Below are 27,609 nucleotides of genomic sequence, written 5' to 3' on the forward strand. Positions count from 1 at the left end.
GTAGCTCCAGTCTTTTCTCTACAGATGTTGTATAAACGGCGCTCAAAAGTTAATGGAAGTATATCACAGGAGGAGAATTCCCAAATAATATTACAATTTAATGTAATCTTACGTTACCAGCTGACCTGTTGCATGTGCACTTGGCAAGTGAAGGCATCTGTATTTGCCCCATGTTCATATGTGCCAGCACTGATGAGAAAATGATTTTTTAACGTATGCAAATTAGCCTCTAGGAGCAATGGGGGTGTTGCCATTACTCCTAGAGGCTCTGCTCTCTCTGCACTTTGACAGAGCCAGGCATTATGCTTTTTTCACTGCCTAGTCTGGTCAACTAAAGTGAAGAGGTTGCGACAGTTGCAAAGAGTGCAGAACCTCAAGGAGTAACGACAACGCCCCTGTTGCTCCTAGAAGCTCATTTGCATATATTAAAGTATCATTTTTCTCAGCAATGCCTTCAGCTGCCAAGCGCACATGCAATAGGTCAGCCAGTTTTATATGTACAAATCTGGGACAAATGCTCTTTAACATTTACAGCTAGGCCCTGAATATTTACAACTGACAGCAACATTGTAGAAAAAAATGACAAGAAAATAAAAAATTCAAATGTTTTACGTTTTATTTCCTTAATTGGGTACAGCACAGAAATAATTATAAAATTATTAAGATACATGAACTGCAACATTGCTTAAGATCATTGGCAAAGGTATAGTTGTATTCTGAAGTGAACCATTTTCGTTTGCTCGTTGCTCATGTTGCTTTAGCTTTTGGCTTTAAAGTCTGTGCTATGAGACACATTCAGAACAGACTTTAAGAAGCAAATTTTTAATGCTAAAATCCTAGTGAATTACATACTGTACATACAAAAAAAATGCTCTATTACAGTATAACCCCGGTACCCAACCCCTTCTAGAAATTATTTCACCACTGACAACAGATGTTTTGTAAGAAATGATCCCACTTTGCAATTGCAGGTAGACTGCCAAATAATATACAAAATCAAAATCTCCCAGGTCTTGATATGGACCTTGTTCCGAACTGGAAAGTTTCAGCCAAGGAGTTGCTGTAAATGCATAAATCGCCCCTTGGTGTGTTACATTCGGTCTCCGCAGGAAAAAGAACAAACACATAGACTGCCACAGAAAGGACATTCAGCTTGCTTGAAAGAAGTTCTAATTTGGATGAGAGCTTCATCTCATCATTCCTTTATGTTCTAGTCCTAAAAGCATTTAGTCATTGTACCAGTTACAGTTAGGATAAAAGTTCTTTAACTTTACAAATATTAACCCATTGCCAGTGGCCTGTTTGAAACCCTCCAACCCAAGGATTTTGGGAAAGGGACTAAGGCCTCATGTTTGCCTTCTTTGGTGCTCCATTTCATTTACTTAGAGGTGAAAAGCCCACAGAAGATAACCCTTACATCTTATTTGCACACAAAAAATTATTAGGGAATATAGACTCTCCAGCTGATGTAAAACGACAACTTCCAACATCCCCCGACAAGGTGTGGCTGGAGGGTCACAGGCTGCAGACCACTGGTTTAAGTCTTTATTCTCACTATATGTGTCAAACGTTTGTGCAATTTGTTTACTGTGCGGATTTCAGTGAGATTTGCAGCAAAACTGCATCAAATCTACAAAACAAAACACAAGTAACAAACGTTTTTTGGTGCAGATTTTCTGTTTGTGAACCTGCACCTGAACGGATCCTCTGACGCAGATTTCATCATGGCCTAAGACTTCTGAAAAACTCTATAAATTGGAAGTGGCACTGTGCTTTGGGAAAACTTTTGATATGTCATAGTGACATGTGAAAGGTTTTCATCGGTGGGGGTCCAAGCACTGAGACCTCTGCGATTCGCTAGAATGAGGAGAGAGAAGCGCTCACATAGCACACTCTCGCCATACTGCAGGAGATTCCCATAGATTCTCTACTAAGTCCGTCTCACGTCTGTCTCCAGCAGGGAGGAGAGGCAGACTCCATGTGAGCACTTTTATCTCCTCGTTCTAGCAATCAGCAAAGGTCTCAGCACCTAGATCTTCACCAATATCAAAATGTTTCCAAACTACAGGGACACTTTAAGCTCTGTAGCCGATCAGAGTGAATTGTCATCCAGATTCAAAATAGCGTCAGGTGTGCCCATTTACAAATACATACCCAGAATCCTTGGCTGCGGCCAAATCAATTAATCTGTGTTTTTTTCATAGCATACCGGACCTCTAAGTAAATGAAGCAGAGGTTATAGTGTTAGAACCGAGGAGGACAGTGTAACCATTGAAAAAGAGAACTGCACCATGAGGTTGGAGATTTTACCCCCGAACCAAATCCCTTTTTATGGCACGACATTTAACCTCAACACTAGTCTCATCCCTTCTCCATCTCAGTACCATCATTTAAAGAATAAACATGTAACCCTCTTTCAGTCTTTATTTCCACATCAGTACATTTGCTGGAGAACATTTTGCTTAAATTTTTTTTTAAAAAGTTCTCTTTTTTTTTCCCTAATAAGACTCCCTAAAATTTCTTAATTTACACCAGATCGTATTTACAGCTTAATGGCGGAGCCTGTGGTCGGACTAGAAAGTAATTCGAAGAGGCCTAATATAAAGATATATATATATATAGGATTTTTATACAACATTCCAGATTCCCTTTAGCATGTACATAAACGTCCTATGCTGGAACTATTACTAAAAAACAGACCATCTGGGGCTGCAGAAACGATTTCCTAGTATATGCCAATACTGCAATAAAAGGTGAAGTAAAAGGTATCACTTGTGCTTTTTGGGTCCAGAATTTGCTATGTAGTGGCCACAACAATGTTATCAGTCAAGCATTGTCAAAGAACCCTCAAGGAAGCACCAGCAGTTGTGGCCATTGACAGTGTACGAATGCAAAGAGGAATGGAAGGAGTAGAAATCCCACGACAGAAACATTCTTTGTTTCCATACTGTCCTGATCTGGCCACATTTCATGTGACCACACTTCAGGTAGCTGTGACTTAAAAATGAAGAGCCCACATCCAGGATCACCGGACATGGAAGCCATGAAAGGAATATCCGTCCACAGGCTCATTGATCATCAGAACTGGCAAGAGGAAAGAAGGACACATCCCCTCTACTATGCGTAGAATTCTTCATGATTGTCCGGTTTTTGATAGGAAACGCTGGCTGGTTTGGGCTCCTCCAGAGCGTAACTTCCTTCATCTTTCTTTTTCATGCGGTAAATCAGTAGCATCACTAGAAAGGCAGCAAAAAGGGCTCCAACCACTCCTCCCACTATCACCGCTAGAAAAAGCAGAAAAGGTTCATTAACACCGGCTGAATGTCATAGTGCATTGCGCTTTTTGAATTCTTTTTAGATATTTTACGACTCATTTGTTACAGCCCACTGCCTCAGTACCTGAGTTTTGAAGGGATAAATAATATCCTTGATGTAGTCATGATTATGTACAAAGTCGCTGGAGATCATATGAACTGCGTATAGTCTGAGTGTATGAAATGTAATACCTCAGCTACATCGCTCTTTGAAGCATAGATCAAAGAGCTGCATATTATGTCAGGTTGGTGACATTTTAAGAAAGAAGCTTCTCAAGAAAAGTTGACCAGATAAATAAAAGATGACTCTAACCAATACCTGAAATAGGTTCAAAGCTGCCTGCTTCAGCTATTGGTGTGATAAAAGTGAAGAGAGAAAAGCTCCCTAGAAACGTAGAAGCTTTTAGGCCTCTACAATTTAGAGGATCTGCCCACAGAAATAATATGCCTGCTTGGACTGTTCTTGGAGCTCCCCATTGACTACTACAGCCTGCAAGGCCTTTTCTGTAGCTCCATCCACCCTGCTCACCGAATAAGATGGACATTCCAAGCTAGACATGAATGGCACAGATAGGAATACCCCTTTCATTTATTCACTACGGTCACCACAAATATACGTTTCCAAGGTGTTCTGTGAACTACTGTATCTGCTTACAAGGAAACTGTCACAATCGACCTCCCTATCCAACTGTTTGCATAGACACATAGCTGTGGTTTACCTGATTAAAACATAGCATTTCTTTTGTTGATCCGAGGCTCCGTTCCCGAGTTATGACACTTTTTCTTTGGTGCAACAAGTATGTCACCTGGAAACAAGTGTTCTGCGCATGTGCCAATGATGTAAGCCTCCAACCAGAAATACGTAACACAGTGGACAGGGTGCAGGTTGTTTTTGGCCATGCCGAGAATCAAGGCTGTACTGCTCATGCGCCAAGTCGCTTGGGAACAGAGCTTCAGATTAGCCAAAGAAACAGCATTTTAATCAGGTGAACCACAGTTATACGTCTATGCCCTTAGTTGCACAGAATCTCCTTTTAACAGTGCAGGATATAAGAAAATGGCTGCTTTTTACTTGGCTGTACCGGAGCATTTTAAAAAGTAATGCTTGCTTCTCTGTCATCACTTCTTGCTCTGCTGCTATTGGCTGAAGATCTACATCACAGACTTCCTACAAGGGTTAAATGTTTATGCATAAGGACTTAGGGCTGTATTACTGATTTTTACAGATTTTCGGACCAAATTCTCTCCAATCACACCAATAGTTGGCGTGCATAACAAAAGATCTGTGTGTGTAACGGCCATCTGACCAAAGATTGGTCTGAAAATCTGTCAGATAATCTGTTACTCAATTATATAATGGTTAACAGGACGAAAATTGATACTGACCCCTGGGAAGTCAAGCTATGCCTTTCCAGGTACACGGTGGAAGAGTAGACAATATCAATGTATGAATCCAGAAAGACCTTCTGTAAATGATCCACTGTCTGATGGACAACCCTTCACACCCACCACATTTTATTCTTTCTTTCCTGTTTTTAATTTTTATCTTTTTCTCCTAGCATTTTGGACTCTCTCAATCAAATCCAGGCTTTTATGCTTATATTAGTCTTTTTCAAACTTCTCCCTATTGGGTTAAGGATTCAACATCTCCCTAACATTACCATAGATAGTTACATCTATGCTTCCTTCTCAATGCTCATGCCTCATAAATACAACAAAAACTGTTGATAAAAAGAAGGGCTCTTAGTATTGTAAGAGCTGCATGCAGGGGGAAGGCAAGGCAAGACTTCAGTGTAGTGCAATGAATGGTGCACAGGAAGAAAGCTGGAGGACAGGGGAACTCACATCTCCTAGGAGCAGCTCCTGCAATGCAACTATTAATGGGAATCTGTCAGCTCCAAAACCACCCCACAAACTAGAGTAAGTGCCAAGTCCAGTTATGTAAAGTTCATATTTATTTGCGATTAAAAGCTGTGCTCTAACAAACCAGCAGTAAAATGCATTGAGAGGACTCCTCTTTGAGTCCTCTCTATTATGTGCATGAGCACAGGAGTCCTGTCAATGCATTTCACTGCTGGTTTGTCAGAGCACAGTGCTAGAATGCAAATGAGTATGAAGATAATATTGACATAACCGGACTCTGCGTCAGTTACACTACATACTGCTTACTCTAGTTTGGGGGAGGGGGGGATTATCGAGCTGACAGATTCCCTTTAAACTGTGAGTGTAACAGACACCCTGCTAAAATCAGCGCCCGTCACTACTTCTTGCTGCTCTCCTACCGGGCAGCACAAACACTGTGACAGATTCCCTTTAACAGGAAACCCTTATATATTATTCCAGGAATTAGAAATGTACTAAACCCATGAACTATATACCAAACAGTAACATTATAAGCACACAATACTTTTAATGCAATGCTATTAATTTATAGGCATGAGGTTGGGTAGGAAATTAAAGTGTTTGTGCAGATCAAAACTAGTCACTCACCTATTAACACTTCTCGTCTCTCCAGAATATTCTTTTGCGGCATCTGTGCCAGGGTATTCCCAGAATCTATAGTGTTGTCAATGAGACCAGTATCTAGTTTCCTCCCCCGACCACGATCAGTGGGAGATGTGCCAGGTGGCAATACTTCATTGCCCAAGTCAGGTATTGTGGGTGGTTGTGTCTGAGATGCTTCCTCCTCCTCTTGGATCTCAAAGTCACCACTTGGGCCTCCACTCACTGGCACCTCTACATCGCTATCACGAGCAGTAGTTATGGTCACTTCCCAGTTGTCTGTCTGTCACCGAAACAGAAAAATGATGGATAACTGATGAAGACCAAACAAGGATTCTTACCCGCCTTACTTACATTCTTTTAACATGTCTTAATAAATATATATAAAAACACATTTACATGGAATCCTTACTCTAACCACTGACAAGCAGTTAGAAAAATCTTCTTAGTATCTGACAGGGATTTCCATCGGAACAATCACCTCCAGAATCTCAGTCACTCGCAAGGCGGACATATGTATTGTATGGCAGTTACCTATAACACTAAAGATGGCACTGATTTGTAGCTGTGTACAATCATGCTAACCAGTGTACATTATATTGTGAATTTTTCCATGCATAACTATTGTCACAACTGTTAGGGTCTATTCACACGTCCTTAAGTGTTTTGTGGATCCACCAAACACGGACACCAGCAATGTGCGTTCCGCATTTTGCGGACCGCACATCGCCGGCACTTAATAGAAAATGCCTAATCTTGTCTGCAATTGCGGACAAGAATAGGACATGTTCTATTTATTTGGGGAACGGAATTGCGGACCCGGAAGTGTGGGTCCGCAATTCCAGATCTGTGCGGCCCCATAGAAATGAATAGGTCCACAATTCCGTTCCGCAAAATGCGGAACAGAATTGCGGACGTGTGAATGGACCCTAAAGTGCCTCTTGTGAGCATGATCAACCCTATTATACCAGGTATACTGTTTGGTAGAGTTGATCATGCTCATTAAAACCACACCTTTCTTTTGTCTGCATGTTGAATGGCTGCAGATATATCTGCGTTTTTATACATATGCAAATAAGCACTCCACGCACCAGGGGGCAGGGCTGAATCCTCAGAACACTGCTTTTGTAACACCCCCTGTGCTCCGCACACTCCCCTACCCCTTAATTGACAGAGCTTGCCATCAGCATGCTGAGGGCAGGTCTTTGTCCTAGCATCTACATATCATATACAATACTAACTATAGCCGCCCCATGTTGAAAAAAAAGAGGTATTCTATGCTTAAAAAGCTAATACATATTACTGGTTTATTCACGGGCACAGTATATGATTATAAAGAGACAAGTAATATGTATTAGCTTTCTAAGCATAGACAGCCACTCTTCTTAATATGATAAGGCTGTGGCCTGGAGGTACGTGGTCAGCCTTGCATACAAATATCCCAGGTTAAAATCCCAGGGGAGACTTCTAAAATTTTTTAGTTACCCACCCACCAATTGAACCCACAATAAAATACTATAGCCTTACTATATTAAGAATAGAGGTTTTCTATACTTAGAAAGCTAATACATATTACTGGTGTCTTTATAATCATATATTGTGCCTCTGATTATACCTGCAATATGTATTAGTTTGCTAATGTCTAGCCCTGTCAATTGAGGGGAGAGGGCAGTCTGCAGACCACAGGGGTGTTACAAAGCAGTGCTCCAAATATTAAGCCCCGCCCCCTGGATGCTCCAACATGCTCATTTACATATGGATACAGATATCTGTGCAACTGTTTAGTATGCAGACAAAAGAAAGGTATAGTTTTAATCGGTGTGATCAACCTTACCGGACAGTATGTCTGGTTTAATAGGTTTGATCATGCTGACAAAGGCTCTTTAAGGTTTATATATCATTACAATAATTTATACAACTTCTTTAAAAGGTTGCCCAAGATTTTTTAAATAATTGGCAAAGGGCAGGAAACTGAGGGGAAAAAAAACACCCTTTAAATGTCCCACTGCTGTGGCCCTGAAGCTCCACACTGGTCCTGCAGCAATCACATGCCATACATTATTTAAGTGACTGTTGCAGGCAATCCCTGGCCTTTGCAGTCATTTGCTCATGACTTTTCTACATTGTTGCCTAGATCCTCACCTGTGGTTGTTGAGTGGGAGTCACTTCTTCCAAATCCTCTTTTTTACTGTCCTCTGCAACGGTTGTCTGAACTGTTCTGTCATCTTGGGTAGGCCACTGCTGGCTGCTTCCCTGGCCTGGAATGGTCCCGATGTTTTCTGTATCATCATCCCATTCCTTTGTTTCTTCCTCTGTAGTAGTAGGCATTAGTGTTGTTAAAGTTGATACTATAATCACAGGTTGTAACCGGCGTACCTCAGTTGTCCTGGCTGTTGCAGTGGTTACAGCAGCAGTAGTTGCTGCTTCTTTGGTAGGACTAGTTGGTGTGGGTGCAGCAGTTATGGATGGTGTTTCTGGGGCTTCAGGAAGAACCCATGGGTGTTGTTGATGTACTAAGGTTGCTTGTGTTGTGGGAGGAAGCAAAGTTGTTTGTAGAGTTGGAATTGTGTCTACCGTAGGTGCTGGTTTCAGGGCTGTGGCGGTGGGTGGAGCAATGGGCGTTTCTGTAGTGAATATGACCCCAAAATCCAGCCTGGACTCCATCTCAAAATCTAAGAGCAGACAAACAGAGTGATTTATTTTCAAAAGTCTCAAAGGTGCCTCCTGAGGGTTGTCAAGGATTAGAAAAACATAACTGCTTCTTCCAAAATACAGCACTACACCTATTCACAGGTTGTGTGCAGTAACTCCAATGAGGCTGAGCTGCAATACCATCCTCAACCGATGGACAGGAGTGGAGGAAGCGCCATGTTTTTCTAATCCTGGACAATCCCTTTAATAGTCATAAAGCCACGTCTTGTAACATCCAACTTATTTGTCTTATAATATCCATTATCACGTAATATCCAACTTATTTTTAGTCTAACGTTTACATCGCAGAATCAATTCTTCCCTCTAGCAGTACACTATATCCTGACCCGCTTACCCTTAAAGCTAAATAGATCTAACCAACACATTTCATGAAAGGATTCTCCTGGACTTCGTCATACGTTTTATAAATGGAGTTATAGAGTTCAATCTTTGCTGCACTGGACCACGGCACTTGATACCAAAATTTCTCATGCTTATATATGTGTTGTAAGGCAGGGATGCCCAACCTGCGGCCCTCCAGCTGTTGCAAAACTACAACTCCCAGCATGCCCGAACAGCCTACAGCTATCAGGGCATGTTGGGAGTTGTAGTTTTGCAACAGCTGGAGGACCGCAGGTTGGGCATCCCTGTTGTAAGGCAGTCTAGATGCACTATCCCATACTTATCAAGGTATTTGCATCTGTTTTTTGGCGTATTATACACCAAAATCTTGTCTTTTCTGCTTTATGACATATTTATTAACAAATCTGCGCAAATCTGGCATTTTGTAAAAATGGAGTGAATAGAGGGTTTTTTATTATATAAAACAATTCTGTAACATTATATACAACTTTGTTATTCCTCCAAAATATGGATGTCATCAGTTGGGGGGGGGGTCCATACACAGAATGAGACTATACAATCAGTGCTGACAGTCTTGGACTGTGTAGGGACACGCCTCTTTGACAGGGGAAATGGTAACAACCAATTGTCAGTTTATTGAAGGATGAATAAAGGTATGGAAAACTGCATGTATTCTGCCTTCCTATGTTTCTCAATGGCGACCCACGCTGTAGAAGGCTGGATCTACATGCATATCCATGCCATGTAAAACAATGGAATAATGCACCTTTTGAACATAGTAACAGCAAGATGTCCACACAGACAAGTCAGAGAAGAGTTCACAGGTCTTCTACCATTTGTTAATGGAATTTAGAGCAATTTGTTTATTTGCATATCGATTGGAAGTACTTTTTCTCCAGAACGAAGTATTGGATCACTAAGTGAGAGGTATCAATACATTCAGTTCAGCTAGCCCTACAGAGAAGTGCGCTTCCTGACCGCTACTGTACATGTGCTGCAGAAGTTCGAACTCAGGGGCTCAGCAGCACCATAGCCGACGGGTTTCTGCTGTTTTACAAAAGCAAATGGAATTATAGATGACAACTTTAATCACTGACTTTTGACCCCTCAGATGACGTGGACAATTGCGAAGACGGCATCTGAGTGACGAAAGCTCAGAAGCGCTGAGCTACCGGGCCCAAACGGCTTTCCAGCACTGAGATCGAGGCGGCCGTTCGGTTGCTGTGACAGCCCCGGGCCCTCTTAAGGATCCAAAGCCTGACACAGCTATGTTCCTGTGGAGCTCTGCCTGGTAACTCACTGCAGTCTATGGGAGAAGAAATCAGACAATTGCATATTCAAGTCCCCTATGGGGGACATAATTAAGTGTAAAAAAAAATAATCATATATATATGCCCGGGCCCCTCACACTGAATATAATTACCTGGCGCCCGGTCCAGGTGACGCTAGGGAGGCTCGTCTCCGTCACTGCCTGCCAGTGGCTGCTCCACCCCCCCCCCCCCCCCCCACAAGATGTTTTCACATTCGTGCATGGGGAGAAGCAGCTATTTCCGTTGAGCCCATAGAAGTGAATGGGAGCGGTGGCAGGTCATGCGCGGTGGGTTCCCATTCACTTTTATGGGGAGCCGCATTGGTGGTGGCCGGACCGGAGTCCTCCAGCCACCACCTTGCGGGGTCCGTTCCCGATATAGGTGCGGGTCACAGCGGTGGAGCCCGCACCTATAAGACAATGGGGCATTGTCTTATGTAGCTGGCTGACCGTTTGGCACGCCCTTGTAAAGGTGAATGACATACTCGGTCTCCTCCGTGCCCTGCGCCGTCCATTTTAGTATTTAGACGCAGGCGCAGTGAGTGAAGGACGCTCGCCTGCTGCCGTCCTTCACTCACTGCGCTTAATACTAAAATAGACGGCGCGGGATTTGCGGGGCACGGAGGAGACCGAGGAGGTCAATCACCTTTACAAGGGCGTGCCAAACGGTGAGAGGACGGAGCCTCTAGGTGCTGCAGCAACAACCCACTAGCACCTAGAGCAGGGGTACTCAACTGGCGGACCGCGGTCCAAATACGGACCGCGGCCGCCAGTTGTCCGGACCCCGGCCATCCTGCAGAGCACTCCTCCTCTCTTGCACACTGTGCCGTGCAGGAGGAGGAGCTTACCGGCGCACTTCCTCCTGTCCCACAGCACAGTGAGACAGGGCTTCCTCCACATGTAGCGCTCCTCCTCCTGCACACTCTGGTACGTGCAGGAGGAGCAGCTTACCGGCGCACTTCCTCCTGTCCCAGAGCGCAGTGAGACAGGGCTCCCTCCACATGTAGCGCTCCTCCTCTCCTGCACACTGTACCGTGCAGGAGGAGGAGCTTACCAGCGCACTTTCTCCTGCACACTCTGGTACGTGCAGGAGGAGGAGCTTACCGGCGCACTTCCTCCTGTCCCAGAGCGCAGTGAGACAGGGCTCCCTCCACATGTAGCGCTCCTCCTCTCCTGCACACTGTACCGTGCAGGAGGAGGAGCCTACCGGCGCACTTTCTCCTGCACCCTCTGGTACGTGCAGGAGGAGGAGCTTACCGGCGCACTTCCTCCTGTCCCAGGGGCGCAGTGAGAGACGGCTCCCTCCACATGCAGGCACCAGCGCTTTCATCCGACACCTGCACGTGGAGGGAGCTTTCTCCCTCAGTGCGCTCACAGGTCCCTCCTCCCCTGCAGCAGCGGCAGCACGTAAGGGAGCTTCAAGCTCCAAAGGACACTGGAGAGGGGAGGGACATCACCACTGCCACCAATGAAATAAATGTCACATTTGGGAAGGAAGGGGGGCGTGGAGAGGGCTACAGAGAGGCGGGAACACGTCAATGACTGCAGGAAAGGACTCCAGTCAGTGTCGTGTTCCCATCTCTCCTGGGCCATCTTCTTTAAAATTAAAGGTAACCTGGGGCATTGGATGCGGACCCCTTAGTTTCAATGGAGCGGAAAAAGATGCAGACAGCACACAGTGTGCTGTCTGCATCTCTTGTGGCCCCATTGTAATTAAAGGGCCGCATCCAATCCCCCAATAATGGGAATTGGATGCGGAACAAAACTATCATATGTCTGTTCTGTGGCTTGGGTTGCCACCCGGCCAGTAGTTCACCAGCAAGGCTGGTATTTTAGTTCCCTTGCCGGTGCCAGAATTTTCCTGTCAGGACTGTTAGGCTCCTTTCACACTTGCGGCAGGACGGATCCGACAGGCTGTTCACCCTGTCAGATCCGTCCTGCCGCTATTTCGCCGGACTGCCACTCCCCATTGACTATAGCGGGAGTGGAGCTACGGCGCAGCATGGCAGTGCACGGCGTGAGGCCGCCAGATGAAAAAGTCGGACATGTAGTACTTTTAGTCTGGCGGCCTCTCACCGTGCTGAGCCGTAGCTCTGCCCCCATCCCCATTATAGTCGATGGGCACAGAGCAGCGGCACGGCGAAGTAGTGGCAAGATGGATCTGACAGGGTGAGCAGTCTGTCGGATCCGTCCTGCTGCAAGTGTGAAAGTACCATTACTAATGAGCGCTTCCATCATGGAACGCCCATTAGTACAGCCTTTACCTCCACCGCTACTTGTGCTAGTAAAAAAATATATATATTACGGTACCTCCACCTCCATTTGCTGACGCTGTGGAGAACACTCCCTGCTGACTAGAAGCTCAGGACAGGACCTACAAGACGTCATCACGTTGGAGCACCGGTCCTGAGCTTGCAGTCAGCAGCGAATGTTCACCGCAGCCAGGTGAATGCTAATTATTTTTTTTTTTTTTTGCAAAAGTAGAGAAGGGGGGCACTAATGGGGACATTATTCTTACTGGGGGCATTATTCTTACTGGGGCACTAGTGTGGCCATTACTAATTCTGGGACTTAACCGGGGCGCTCCACTATAACGTCAGAGCGCCCCACACGCATGGATCACATGATCGCATGGCATCTTTACTGTTGGCGTTCAGCTCGGACCTTCACCTGACTGCAGACCCTGGTATGTGGACCTTTAATAAAACTAGTTGAGTACCCCTGACCTAGAGGCTCAAGTGCATATTATAAAAGTCATGATTTAGTGCGAACGGCAGCAGGCAGGGAGATATAAGTCATACAGTTATGTTCTGCTGACATTAGCACATTGCTAATGTCAGCCAGCTACATAACGATTTTTCTGATGACAGAAACCCTTAATGGCCTAATTCACACTACCGTATTTTGTATCCTCGTTCGAACTGCATTTTTTGCAGATCGCATGCGGACCCATTCGTTTCTGTGGGTCCGCAAAAAATGCAGACAGCACACCGATGTCACCCATGTGCTGCCCACATACATGTGGCCATTCCGCAAATTATTGAACATGTCCTATTCTTGTCCGTTTTGCAGACAAGAATAGGCATTTCTATGATAGGGACTGAGGAAAGTGAGGGATGCATGCGGCCGGTATACGTATTTTGCGGATCTGCAGTTTGCAAACCACAAAATGACAATGGCCGTGTGCATGAGGCCTAATCCTCATCAAATAGGCTCATAAAGTTTTGCATCTATGTAGTATTTTGTAAACCATTTACATGTTGTAGAAAGATATCCGTGCAGAAAAAAATTACGTTTATTTTTCTTGTGGGTCTTGCACGGAAAAGCCATGGATTATCCCCAATAAATTGACAATAGGGGTTAATCCTTGTGCAGATCAATGGCACATCTGCAGCAGAAATTTGAGTGCAACACACTTGTACAACACATGGTAACATAACCTAAGGCTCACGCACTGAACATAACAGCTGTAGATATTTCACAAGCTGGGCACGTTCACATATACACATGTACAACCATTAAAGGTTAATACAGATGGAAAACAAAGTCTCTATACTCCTCATATACTGTGCCCTCCACTCTCCCCCACAGTCTTAGCATAGTTTCTGCTTGTAATCACTATAAATCCACCTGCACAGGAGTGGATGACGTGAACGCGAGCTGACTTCATACTATTATGCTGGGAAATCCATATTGTCATTTAGACATTGAAATTAACAGAGCCATAAATATAAAATACACGGAAGAACCCAAAATACTGCAGAAAACAGAATTTACCTTTCACACATAGAAATGTAGTGCATTTCAACAAAATCTGCATAGGGATTGTGCCAAGAAACTGGATGTGATGTCCACTGGCTGTGGCAGCCATTTGCTGCACGATTTGAATGCAAAATCCTGCAGCCACTGGTCACAGCAGGTGGGCGAGGGTTGGCTGCAAACAGCCAGTCGCACGATTGGGCCATACCCTGATAGATCCTGTCTTACGTGGCAAATGAACGGTAGTTTTCGCTTTATAAGACACACCGGACTATAAGACGCTTAGGTTTAGACACACCAGACTGTAAGACGCACCCCAGGTTTAGACAACAGAAAATTAGAAAACATTTTTTTTAAGGTCCTCTTTGTAGGGATTGTGGTTTACTGACGTGCACGGGTCAAGGTCAGTCAATTTAGGGTGTAGCATGAAGGAAGGGGGGATAGTTTTAGTCTGCTCCTGTTACCCTTACTGTGTCATCTGCTGACCATTGTAACAACCAGCAATGGTGCATGTGGCCACTTCAGTAAATGTACCTATCCAAATAAATGTGTCTCCTGCCATTGCTCTGTTGTGTCCTGCCATGCTTCTTGTTCTGCTAGATTATTTTTAAGTATTTGTCTGCGACACACACACACAGCTCTGCAAAACACGCACATCACCATCATACACAGATACAGCTCTGCTATACACATACAGCCCTGCTACACACACAGCCCTGCTACACACACAGCTCTGCTACACACACAGTTCTGCTACACACACAGTTCTGCTACACACACATACAAGTTCTATTACATACATTCAGCTCTGCTATACCCATACAGGTCTGTTACACACATACAGGTCTGTTACACACATACAGGTCTGCTACACCCATACAGCTCTGCTACACACATACAGATCTGCTACACATATATACCTTAAATAAAAACTCACATTTCCCTGCACTAGTGCCGGCTGTATAGTCTATCTGCTCTGGCTCCTCCCATTGATGACATCATTATAGGTCCTTAAGCTGTACTTTCCTTTCAGTACAGCTGTAGGACCTTCCTCCCCTGTAGCTCTTTCCTGCTGCCTCTGATCACACAGATCAGTGTCGGCAGGGAAAGAGAAGTGTGTGCAGATGCATAGCTCTGTCACTGATCGGGCAAAGCAACACATGAGAATGGTGGAAAACTACTTTCTGGGCACCTGGCTTATGGAAGAGAGGGTTGCTTCAACAGCCATGGGCTCACTAGTCAGAAAGAAGGGCAGAGGGTGAATGTAGGGGCCTCCAGTGCTGTGGAGCTAATAAGTTTAATGTCTGACTACGACCCTTTTAGTTTTCCACATTCTGGATCCAGCTCCATAAATGCTTCATATTTACTGAAATAATAAGAAATCTCAAACTTAGGGCTCATTATAGAAATACCTATTCTTGTCCGCAAAACAGACAAGAATAGGACATGATTTATCATTTTCGCGGGGCCACGGAAGGAGCAACGGATTTGGACAGCACACAGAGTGCTGTCCACATCTTTTACGGCCCCATTGAAGTGAATGGGTCCGCAGCCGAGCCTCAAAAAATGGTTTGGATTGGTCAATCACTTTCAAAACGGGAAAACAACAGAAACCACGTCACAGTGCAGACCTGTCATATGACAGACACTAATGGCGCCCACCTGACCCCATTACTTATAATTGGGTCCAATAGGTTTGGTCAATGTGCCCGCCGTTTTGCCAGAAAAAAAAATTGCTCTGCATGTGTGTCAAATGTGACACCATTTCCTATGTGAACATACATTTTGTAAAATGCACAAGAAAAAAAGGCAGTTTCTAAAATGTAGGTAATATTACCATTAGTTTAATATGTGGACTGTTATGAGAAGATGAGCCAACATCTTCTCACAGTATGCAGTATACAGAATTTACAGTCAGGTCCATAAATATTGGGACATCGACACAATTCTAACATTTTTGGCTCTATACACCACCACAATGGATTTGAAATGAAACAAACAAGATGTGCTTTAACTGCAGACTGTCAGCTTTAATTTGAGGGTATTTACATCCAAATCAGGTGAACGGTGTAGGAATTACAACAGTTTGCATATGTGCCTCCCACTTGTTAAGGAACCAAAAGTAATGGGACAGAATAATAATCATACATCAAACTTTCACTTTTTAATATTTGGTTGCAAATCCTTTGCAGTCAATTACAGCCTGAAGTCTGGAACGCATAGACATCACCAGACGCTGGGTTTCATCCCTGGTGATGTTCTGCCAGGCCTCTACTGCAACTGTCTTCAGTTCCTGCTTGTTCTTGGGGCATTTTCCCTTCAGTTTTGTCTTCAGCAAGTGAAATGCATGCTCAATCGGATTCAGGTCAGGTGATTGACTTGGCCATTGCATAACATTCCACTTCTTTCCCTTAAAAAACTCTTTGGTTGCTTTTGCTGTATGCTTTGGGTCATTGTCCAGCTGCACTGTAAAGCGCCGTCCAATGAGTTCTGAAGCATTTGGCTGAATATGAGCAGATAATATTGCCCTAAACAGTTCAGAATTCATCCTGCTGCTTTTGTCAGCAGTCACATCATCAATAAATACAAGAGAACCAGTTCCATTGGCAGTCATACATGCCCACGCCATGACACTACCACCACCATGCTTCACTGATGAGGTGGTATGCTTAGGATCATGAGCAGTTCCTTTCCTTCTCCATACTCTTCTCTTCCCATCATTCTGGTACAAGTTGATCTTGGTCTCATCTGTCTATAGGATGTTGTTCCAGAACTGTGAAGGCTTTTTTAGATGTCATTTGGCAAACTCTAATCTGGCCTTCCTGTTTTTGAGGCTCACCAATGGTTTACATCTTGTGGTGAACCCTCTGTATTGACTCAGGTGAAGTCTTCTCTTGATTGTTGACTTTGACACACATACACCTACCTCCTGAAGAGTGTTCTTGATCTCGACAACTGTTGTGAAGGGTGTTTTCTTCACCAGGGAAAGAATTATTCGGTCATCCACCACAGTTGTTTTACGTGGTCTTCCGGGTCTTTTGGTGTTGCTGAGCTAACCGATGCGTTCCTTCTTTTTAAGAATCTTCCAAACAGTTGTTTTGGCCGTGCCTAATGTTTTTGCTATCTCTCTGATGGGTTTGTTTTGTTTTTTCAGCCTAATGATGGCTTGCTTCACTGATAGTGACAGCTCTTTGGATCTCATCTTGAGAGTTGACAGCAACAGATTCCAAATGCAAATAGCAAACTTGAAATGAACTCTGGACCTTTTATCTGCTCATTGTAATTATGATAATGAGGGAATAACACACACCTGGCCATGGAACAGCTGAGAAGCCAATTGTCCCATTACTTTTGGTTCCTTAACAAGTGGGAGGCACATATGCAAACTGTTGTAATTCCTACACCGTCCACCTGATTTGGATGTAAATACCCTCAAATTAAAGCTGACAGTCTGCAGTTAAAGCACATCTTGTTTGTTTCATTTCAAATCCATTGTGGTGGTGTATAGAGCAAAAAATGTTACAATTGTGTCGATGTCCCAATATTTTTGGACCTGACTGTATATACGGTACTGTGTTATAGCCTTAACATTTACCACCAGATCCTGATCCAGAATAAACATCGTCTGTATCGTCCTCATCAAGGAAATCATCATCTCCAGAACTTTCTAGATCAAATGGTTTTTCATCCTCATATTCCTTACGCCATCTTTGAGCCTATAAGGGGCAGAAAAAAAGGTGTTACTTCTAAAAGTAATAAAAATAATTCAGTGTTGCCAAATTGGTTTGTGATATTAAATGTTTAGTACAGTACAGCACAGACGACTAAAACATAATATCATGTATACTGGTCCAGGAGTAGACTTCAGTAGTAACCACACAATAAAAGCTCCATAGACTGCATAGAAAAGAATGAAAAACTATGTTCACACTTGTGTCATTTAGTCAAGGTCCCTTCAGGGTTTCCATCTCTGTTGACAGCCGTGTGATTCTTGCCATGAAAAAGAATCCTTGAGGGATTCAGAACAGCGTTACGGTTTCCATTATTATAGCGACCAACCTGTTCCCTGGTTGTGCACTGGATGTCTGCTTGCCCTGTCCTCCACCGGTCTTATTGTGCTGTGTGATCTCAGATTTGTACGTCCTGGCTTCAGGGTACCTCGCTTCTAAAAACACCATCTGCCACCCCTCAGCGGTTGCTTTTAGAGAACACTCCAGGCACACGACCTGTAGAGTCTTTGCACATGGTCCATAGCCCCATGAGTGCAGGGGTGCACCTAGCCTTTCTGCTGCCTGAGGCGAAAACTGAAACAGCGCGATAAAGACGACACCGGCCTCTGATAGGCTACAGGAACTAGGACTAGAGCCTATTAGAGGAAATGGTGGGCCAGGGAGACATCGCTCCCGTGCCCCGTTGCAGCATTCATCTGTATTGCTGTCCTGAGTACAGCAATGCAGTTGAATATATAGAGATGAGCGTTTCCACAATGGAATTGCTCATTGCCCATAGCCCTTCTGCTGCTCCCCTGGTGCCTCACCTGGCCTCATTGGTGGTGCTCCCCTGCATGAGTGGCATTCTAATGTGAACATACTTTTCACTCTGTCCCGCTCCTAGTTTAAGCGTAGAAAATCCAATAGTGACATAGTGGGTCTACGGTCAAATCCAAAGCCTGACTGTGATCCATATCCATTAAATGGTTCCGTTTTTACATATTCCAAGAATACAGATAAGCAGCCTAATAATAATGTCTGATCGTTTCCATGCTAATACTGTGTGGCTGAGTCTTCAGAATCATGTGTAATATAGTCTACTAATCCCATGAGACGACATTTCATTTGTACGTAATCTCAACCTCTCATACTGAAAAAAGAAATACAAATCCTCAATATCTCCTTCTGAGTTCTCTTTTTTGTGGTGAACATGTGTAAGCCCTTAAGACAACCCCTGTCCGCATGCCCTAGTAGAGAATATAGAGGTTGTAGAGTGCTCTAAAGCTGGTAAGAAGCCATTTATTACTATATGTCTTGTAGGTCTGTCCAGAAGCTTCCTCATAGATTGCCGTAGAGTCCAATCCCCCTGCACTCCACCACTGATGCTCCCAGCCAGTCCTTCTGGTCCTGCAGTGATGACATCCCATGGCCACAGCTAATCAATGGCCTCAATGGCTGTGTGGGTTAGTTGGAGATGTCATTGCTGCAGAGCAGGAAACAAAGTCCTCAATTCTATTTCTCCAAGACACAGCAAAGCCTGGAACCTGTAAGGCAGCAGAAAGAGGCTGCACATATATTGCCATATGGGCTTCTTCAGGCTGTGCGTATACATTAGAAGGCTTCATGGAAGCCCTATTGACACTCTGTATAAAACAGAGCTGTGATACGGCCGTGTGCACGAGCCCAAACTCCACCGTTTCCTTACTTGCTCTAGGCTGATCAGGTCTTTTCTCCAGTGCCTCCGCTCAATTATACCGTACTAAACAGCATAGCTACATTTCACATACCCCTTCCATGTGATTCCACTCATTGTCCATGATTACAATAGGCCAGAGACTGGTCATCACCTAAATAATACGTTTCAGATGATCATTCTTGATAAGCAGAGAATTATATTCATGGAAATGGAACATCTTTTAGCTCACAGTGACAAACGCCCACCTACATAAACCCCAAATAGTGACAGTAATTGGAGGGATACAGTTGTGACACAACTGATTTTAAAGAGGTTGTCTCAAAAAGCAATATTTAGGGCTTATAAACGTCGTCACACAAGAAAAATAGTTCAACCGTTTACTCCATGGTCAGCCATGACCAATGGGGGTCCAAACTACACAGCTCTGTCTATTGTGTAGTGGATGGGGCTGGTTACTGCAGCACTGTACCCACTGAAGTGAATGGGAGCAGTCCTGCAGTAACTAGCTGAGTAGTTCTGGTACCGGAGTTACTCTGACTGACATGGCTGCAGGGTGTCGGACCCCTGCCAATCAGACACTGATGTCTTATCCTGAGGGTAGGCCATCACTTGCCATTTAAAAAGAGTCTATGTGTTCATGAGACCAACCCTTTTAAAGCTCCACTGTCATGAGGCCCCAGCCCTTTACATGTTCCACATTTCAAGCATAAGTACAAAGCATATTCCTGCAAACCGGGTTGTGACTCCAAAGCAAATATCAAGCTGCCTTCTATGTACATGGCATCCAGAACTAATCCTGCATCAAATAATCGTACACAAAATGTTCGCTTCACACTAGCCCACTATAAAGCCTTGATGTTATTCTACCAACCATAAATATTAGTCACCGCGGACTGCAAAATACATACGGTTGTGTGCAAGAGGCCTTATATAATACATTGCAGAACTCTAAGGCCTCTTTCACACGAGCGTGACGGATTAGGTCTGGATGCGTTCAGTGAAACTCACACCATTTTGCAAGCAAGTTCAGTCCCCTTTCACACAAGCGAGTTTTCCGCGCGGGTGCAATGCGTGACATGACTGCATTGCACCTGCACTGAATCCGGACCTATTCATTTCAATAGGTCTGTGTACATGAGCATTGTTTTTCACGCATCACTTCTGCGCTACGTGAAATTCGCAGCATGTCCTATATTCTGCGTTTTTCCCGCAGCCCTGGCCCCATAGAAGTGAATGGGGCTTCAGTGAAAAACACATTGCAGTCCAGTAGCAAGTGCGGATGCAATGCGTTTTTCACTGATGGTTGCTAAGAGATGTTGTTTGTAAACCTTCAGTTTTTTTATCACGCGCGTGAAAAATTTATCAAAACGCAAAAAACTGACCAACTGAACGCAATCGCAGACAAAACTGACTGAACTTGCTTGAAAAATGGTGCGAGTTTCACTGAACGCATGCGGACCTAATCCGTCGCGCTCGTGTGAAAGAGGTCTTAGAGTTCTGGAATGTACAGTATTATATAAGGCCTCTTGCACACGACCATATGTATTTTGTGGTACGCAAAAAACTGATCCGCAAAAAATACGCATGACATCCGTGTGCATTCCGTATTTTGCGGAACGGAACAGCTGGCCCCTAATAGAACAGTATTATCCTTGTCCGTAATGCGGACAATAATAGGACATGTTCTATTTTTTTGCAGGACGGAAATACGGAAACGGAATGCACACGGAGTACCTTCGTTTTTTTTGTGGACCAATTGAAATGAATGGTTCCGTATACGTTCCGCAAAAAAAACGTAACGGACACCGAAAGAAAATACATTTGTGTGCAAGAGGCTTAACACTGACAGCATTATGCGACCCCCTCAGTGCTGGGAGGTCAGAACGGGAGCTGCTGTATACTCACACTGCGAGTCTGGAGTGTAGAACTTGCTCATATGAAAGGGGCCTAAATGACTGCTGTAGCCAATCACTGAGCTCATACCTCTGAAGCCAGTGATTGGTTACAGCGGTGATGTAGGGTATATGGCCATGTCAACAATGTCCAGCAAAGACGACTGGAAGTGGAGAGGGGTGAAAAGGGTGAGTATAGGTTCTATTATCAATTTATAAACATTTTTATGGTATTTTCTACAAATAATGTTTGAGTGCAATTTGTTTGTGTGCCATACATGAAAAGTATGCAACCCTCTGATGTCAGTTCTATGTAGATCTCTATAAATAATGCCATTGTAAAAAAACAAATTATGTAAAAACGCTATAAAACTGCAACACACATTGACACATACATTTTTTTTTAGCTGGGGCAGAAAAAAAAAATCAAAAATAATAATGGATGTCTATGGATTAAAAAAACATCAATGGAGCACCGGGTGGAAGAGTAAAGTCACTATTAAAAAAACCTATGTTTATACTGTGTTTTATACAGTCATTCCTATAGACTTACTAATAACATCTAGAGGTAGAGTTGTTTTATCATGAAAAGCTCTGATAACAAAAAAAACACGAAAATTGGGATAAACCCCACAAGAAACCTATGGGGGAGATTTACCAAGGCGTTTATGGAGCAATTAGCACCATAATTAGCAATGTTTTGTGCTTTTCTAAAGTAGTGAGAAAAGGGGGTGGGGCTTAGCAGGCGTGGCAGAGCCTCTTGTGGCCCCCGGATTCACTATAATTTATGCCAGAAGTCTACTTCAGCCCCTAAGCTGGCATTGATTTGAGTTTCTGGAGCACAGAGGGCCAGAGATGCTAATTTATTAAGAGGTGTATCTTACTAAATAAGCAACATCTGATTTCAGTATAGAGGAGATCAGAAAGGAAACCAGCCTAAGGGCTCATGCACACAAATGTATTTTCTTTTCGTGTCCGCTCAGTTTTTTGTTTTTTTTTTGCGGACAGGATGCTGAAGCATTCATTTCAATGGGTCCGCAAAAAAAACTGAAGTTAGGGCTCGTTCACACGAACGTGTGATGCCCGTTGCTGTATTGCGGACCGCATTTGCGGATACGCAATACACGGGCACCATTCCGTGGCCATTCCACATCACAGATCCGCAAATGGATGCGAAACGGAACACTACGGAGTGCTTTCTGGGGTTCCGTGCTTCCGCACCGCAAAAAGATAGAACTTGCTCTATCTTTTTGCGGAACGGAAGGATCGTGGACCCATTTAAGTAAATGGGTCTGCGAACCCCATGCCCCTGCCCCACAGACGGTGCCCGTGCATTGCGGACCGCAATTTGCGGTCCACAGCACGGGCTTCATACGTCCGTGTGAACGAGCCCTTACTCTGTGTGAATTTCATTTCCGTATGTCCGCATGTCCATTCTGTAGAAAAACAGAACATGTCCTATTATTGTCCGCATTACAGACAGGGATAGGACTGTTCTATTAGGGGCCAGCTGTTCCGTTCCGCAAATTACGGAATGCACACAGACGTCATCCATATTTTTTGTGGATCCATGTTATGGGGACCACATAATACATACGGTCGTGTGCATGAGCCCTAATACGATGTGAAATGCAGAGCTGGGTTGCACAATAGACGACTAGATGTAAGAAGAGACATGGCACCTACGGTGAAAGTCCTTCTTTCACCAGTGGATAGATACTGCATCATTTCAAAAAATATGGAGAGAAATCAGCCTTGAAAATCCAGATGCTTTTTCGGTGTAATAATTTTTTAAGCAGTGTAATCTCCTGCAATATACCTGGCAAATGGAGGGTATATTGGGGTAATCAGCTTCCAATGCCCATCGAAGAAGTGACATGCCACTTTCTGCAGCCTTTTTGAAAACAGTGGAGTAAAAATATATGCCTGTGTGAACTATAGTGCGTACTCTCCATTGAAAAGAATGGGAGCCTGTTTTCAAGCATTTTTGAAGCGTATGACAGCACAAAAAATAGGTGCTTTAGGCTACATGCACACGACCGTATGTGTTTTGCGGTCCGCAAAAAAAAAAACGGATGACATCCGTATGCTATCTGTTGTTTTTTGCAGATCCATTGTAACAATGCCTAAAACGGACAAGAATAGGACATGTTCTATTTTTTTTGCAGGGCTACGGAACGGACATACGGATGCGGATAGCACACGGTGTGCATGAGGCCTTAGGCTACTTTCACACTTGTGGCAGTGTGATCCGGCGGGCAGTTCCGTCGTCGGAACTGCCCGCCGGATCTGCCGATCTGGATGTGACTGAAAGCATTTGTGAGACGCATCACAAATGCATTGCAAGAACGGATCCGTCTCTCCGCTTGTCATGCGGACAGACGGATCCGTCTTGTATCTTTTTTCACATTTTTACCAGTCTGCGCATGCGCAGACCGGAAGGAAGAATCCGTCATTCCGGAAAAATGGGAAAAAATGCCGGATCCGGCAAGTCTTCAGTTTTTTCGCCGGAGATAAAACCGTAGCATGCTGCGGTATTTGGGTACTTTCACACTTGCAGCAGGACGGATCCGACAGGCTGTTCACCGTGCCACCGCTCCGTCCCTATTGACTATAATGGGGATGGGGCAGAGCTTCGGCGCAGTACGGCAGTTCGCGGTGAGAGGCCAGTGGACTAAAAAGTCGGACATGCAGGACTTTTAGTCCTGCGGCCTTTCACCGTGCACTGCCGTGCTGCGCCAGAGCCCCAGTCCCCATTATAATCAATGGGGACGGAGCGGTGGTCCGGCGGCACGGCGAAATAGCGGAAGGACGGATCCGACAGGGTGAACAGCCTGTCCGATCCGTCTTGCCGCAAGTGTGAAAGTAGCCTTATCTCTGTCCTGATCAGTCAAAAAGACTGAACTGAAGACATCCTAAAGCATCCTGAACGGATTGCTCTTCATTCAGAATGCATGGGGATAAAACTGATCAGTTCTTTTCCAGTATAGAGCCCCTGTGACGGAACTCTATGCCGGAAAAGAATAAGGCAAGTGTGAAAATACCCTTACACCCCTTTCACACGGGCGAGATTTCCGCGCGGGTGCGATGCGTGAGGTGAACGCATTGCACCCGCACTGAATCCGGACTCATTCATTTCTATGGGGCTGTGCACATGAGCAGAGATTTTCACGCATCACTTGTGCGTTGCGTGAAAATCGCAGCATGCTCCTCTTTGTGCATTTTCCACGCAACACAGGCCCCATAGAAGTGAATGGGGCTGCGTGAAAATCGCAAAGCATCCGCAAGCAAGTGCGGATTCGGTGCGATTTTCACGCACGGTTGCTAGGAGACGATCGGGATGGAGACCCGATCATTATTATTTCCCCTTATAACATGGTTATAAAGGAAAATAATAACATTCTTAATACAGAATGCATAGTACAATAGGGCTGGAGGGGTTAAAACAAAAAGATAAATAATTTAACTCACCTTAATCCACTTGTTCGCGGAGCCCGGGTTCTCTCCTGTCTTCATCTTTGCTGTGCACAGGAATAGGACCTTTGATGACGTCACTGCACTTATCACATGGTCCATCACATGATCTTTTACCATGGTGATGGATCATGTGACGGACCATGTGATGAGCGTAATGACGTCACCACAGGTCCTTTTCCTGTGCACAGCAAAGATGAAGACAGAAGAGAAGCCGGGCTGCGCGAGCAAGTGGATTAAGGTGAGTTAAATTATTATTATTTTTTTTAACCCCTCCAGCCCTATTGTACTATGCATTCTGTATTAAGAATGCTATTATTTTCCTTTATAACCATGTTATAAGGGGAAATAATAAAAACTACACAACACCTAACCCGAACTTCTGTGAAGAAGTCCGGGTTCGGGTTTGGGTACCAAACATGCCGATTTTTCTTGTGCACGTACAAAACGCATTACAATGTTTTGCACTTGCGCGGAACAATCGTGCATTTTCCCGCGACGCACCCGCATCTTATCCGGGCCAAAAACATGATGCCCGTGTGAAAGAGGCCTTATGCAGAGAGACGCTGCATATTGTAAGCATGGCCTATACCTGAAAGATACATTGTGAAAATGTACTTAAAAGGGTTGTGTCACGAAACCTATTGTACATTATTCAAATCAGCACCTGGATCTGAATACTTTTGTAATTGCATGTAATTAAAAATGTATTATAGCCACTGAGTTATTCAACAAAATGTATCTGTATAGCGCCACCTGCTGCTTGTTCTTTTTCTTATTTTTTGTTCGTCTCACTGAGCTGGTCAAGCGCACTCAGTTAAAATCTTCAAGTGCCAGCAGTCATATGTTCTGTTAGTAGTTGTGGCAATTACAGGGAGAGAGCTGCAGTAGAAAGGGCATGCCCCCTGAGCTGCCAGGCTGAACACAATCTAGCAGAGCAATATGAGCAGTGAATGTGGAGATCTCTGGATCCATGTGAGGTACAGGGCTGGTTCTAGCTTTGAGAGATTGTGATGTCTATATGATGTCTGATTTTCATATTTGACATCAATCATGGGCTAAGCCCTTTTACTGTGAAACATTTAACCAACTTTTTCTTTTTTTATAAATATGTCTTGTCTGATGGGATTTTTGTCATCTACTAATATGAAGAGGGACTCACACCATCCATTGGTATCAGGGAAAATGAGGGCTTCCTACACTCCATGGACTCTGAGGTGTACGCACCCACATCTAAGGCCTCGTCCACGTGGCATAACCATAGCCTGTATATGTATGATTTATACGATTATGTACAAATCCTATGATCTCAACTGGTAAGGAGACGTAGGGGCCCAGAGGAGTCCACACCATTAAAAAGTTACTGAAGTAATATATCCGCTTTTTGTTTCTTACACACTCATTTGACCTGTAAAACCCCACAGGAAATACCAAAAGGAGAAGTGCTAATTCAGGTATGGAGGGTTTGACAGAAAGGTCATAGGCTCGGGACAATTTCCTGCTGTTGTTTATAATGATTTCCAGATTCCTCCATTCTTTCTTTAGAACCACACCAAAATCCTCTTACCCTCTCCAATTGCAAACAGATGAGACGTAGAATCCAGACTCACTGATTCCACCCCCTATATTTCTTCCTAACAAAGTTCTGCAACTGCCAGGACCAGAGCTATTCCTAGGCACTCATGGGGTTAAGCAGATTAATTCTCACAAGGCACAGACAGAAATCTAATCCCATCAACATCGGGTGCCATACAGTATAGACGCGGTAATTAGCGGAGAAGGGGCATTAATGCATCAGCCGGGTGTCTGGAGCATGGGCCTCAGCCGCTGCTGGCTGGGCACCTTACTGAGCAGTCCAGTGAATTAGTGCTGCTATATATACCTGGATCTGAGCAGCCCAGGAGGCCTTAAGGCTCATGCACACGATAGTATGGCTTTTTCAGTGTTTTGCGGTCCGTTTTTTACGGATCCGTTGTTCCGTTTTTTGTTTCCGTTTTTCCGTATGCCATATACAGTACACAATAATTACATAGAAAAAATTGGGCTAGGCATAACATTTTCAATAGATGGTTCAGCAAAAACGGAACGGATACGGAAGACATACGGATGCATTTCCGTATGTGTTCCGTTTTTTTTGCGGACCCATTGACTTGAATGGAGCCAAGCACCGTGATTTGCGGACAAAAATAGGACATGTTCTATCTTTTCACGGTATGGAAATACAGAAATAGGCCTAGTTCACACGAACGTTTTTTTTTGCTAGTGTACGGGCCGTTTTTTTTGTGTTCCGTATACGGAACCATTCATTTCAATGGTTCCGCAAAAAAAACGGAATGTACTCCGTATGCATTCAGTTTCCGTATTTCCGTTCCGTTGAAAGATAGAACATGTCCAAAAAACTATAAAAGCCATACGTTCGTGTGAACTAGGCCATACTGAAACGGAATGCACACGGAGACACTTCAGTTTTTTTTGCTGAACCATTGAAATGAATGGTTCAGCATACTGAACTCAAAAAACGGCCAGTATACTGAACGCAAAATACTGTCGTGTGCATGAGCCCTTACACACAGGAATTTTGTCCGGCTTCATTTTACCACAAAAAACGCAGAAATGTCCACATACATTTTGTTTTGTGTTTGCCCACTAGCATTTTCTTTCTGGTGTTTCCCCCAATAGAGAAGGTGATGTGAAAGTGCAATATTTCCCGCAGACTTTCAGCTAACATCTGAGGTGGCATTTTTACCTGAAAAAATGCACCAAAAATGCAGATGCAAAAAATACCACTAAAAACGGAAAGGATAAACACCGGCAAAAACCTATGTGTGAAATCACCCTTAGGCCTCATGCACACGATGCTGGCCGTGCCCGTGGTGCAGACCGCAATCACAGGCACCAA

General features: G+C 44.2%; 1 protein-coding gene across 1 annotated transcript in view; it reads right to left on the reverse strand.

Moving 5' to 3' along the window:
- Positions 1-593: 593 nt before the first annotated feature.
- Positions 594-27,609, reverse strand: part of SDC3 (syndecan 3) — a 124,966-nt gene continuing 97,950 nt past the window's right edge. Inside the window, exons 2-5 of the mRNA XM_040424366.1 lie at positions 17,534-17,654; positions 7,959-8,488; positions 5,805-6,099; positions 594-3,284 (exon numbers count right to left, since the gene is read on the reverse strand). Of these exons, the coding sequence (XP_040280300.1) occupies positions 3,118-3,284; positions 5,805-6,099; positions 7,959-8,488; positions 17,534-17,654 (1,113 nt within the window). The 3' untranslated portion in view covers positions 594-3,117. The remainder of the gene's footprint in view (positions 3,285-5,804; positions 6,100-7,958; positions 8,489-17,533; positions 17,655-27,609) is intronic.

This window comes from Bufo bufo, chromosome 3 (genome assembly GCF_905171765.1).
Source record: "Bufo bufo chromosome 3, aBufBuf1.1, whole genome shotgun sequence".
NCBI classification, from domain to species: Eukaryota; Metazoa; Chordata; class Amphibia; order Anura; family Bufonidae; genus Bufo; species Bufo bufo.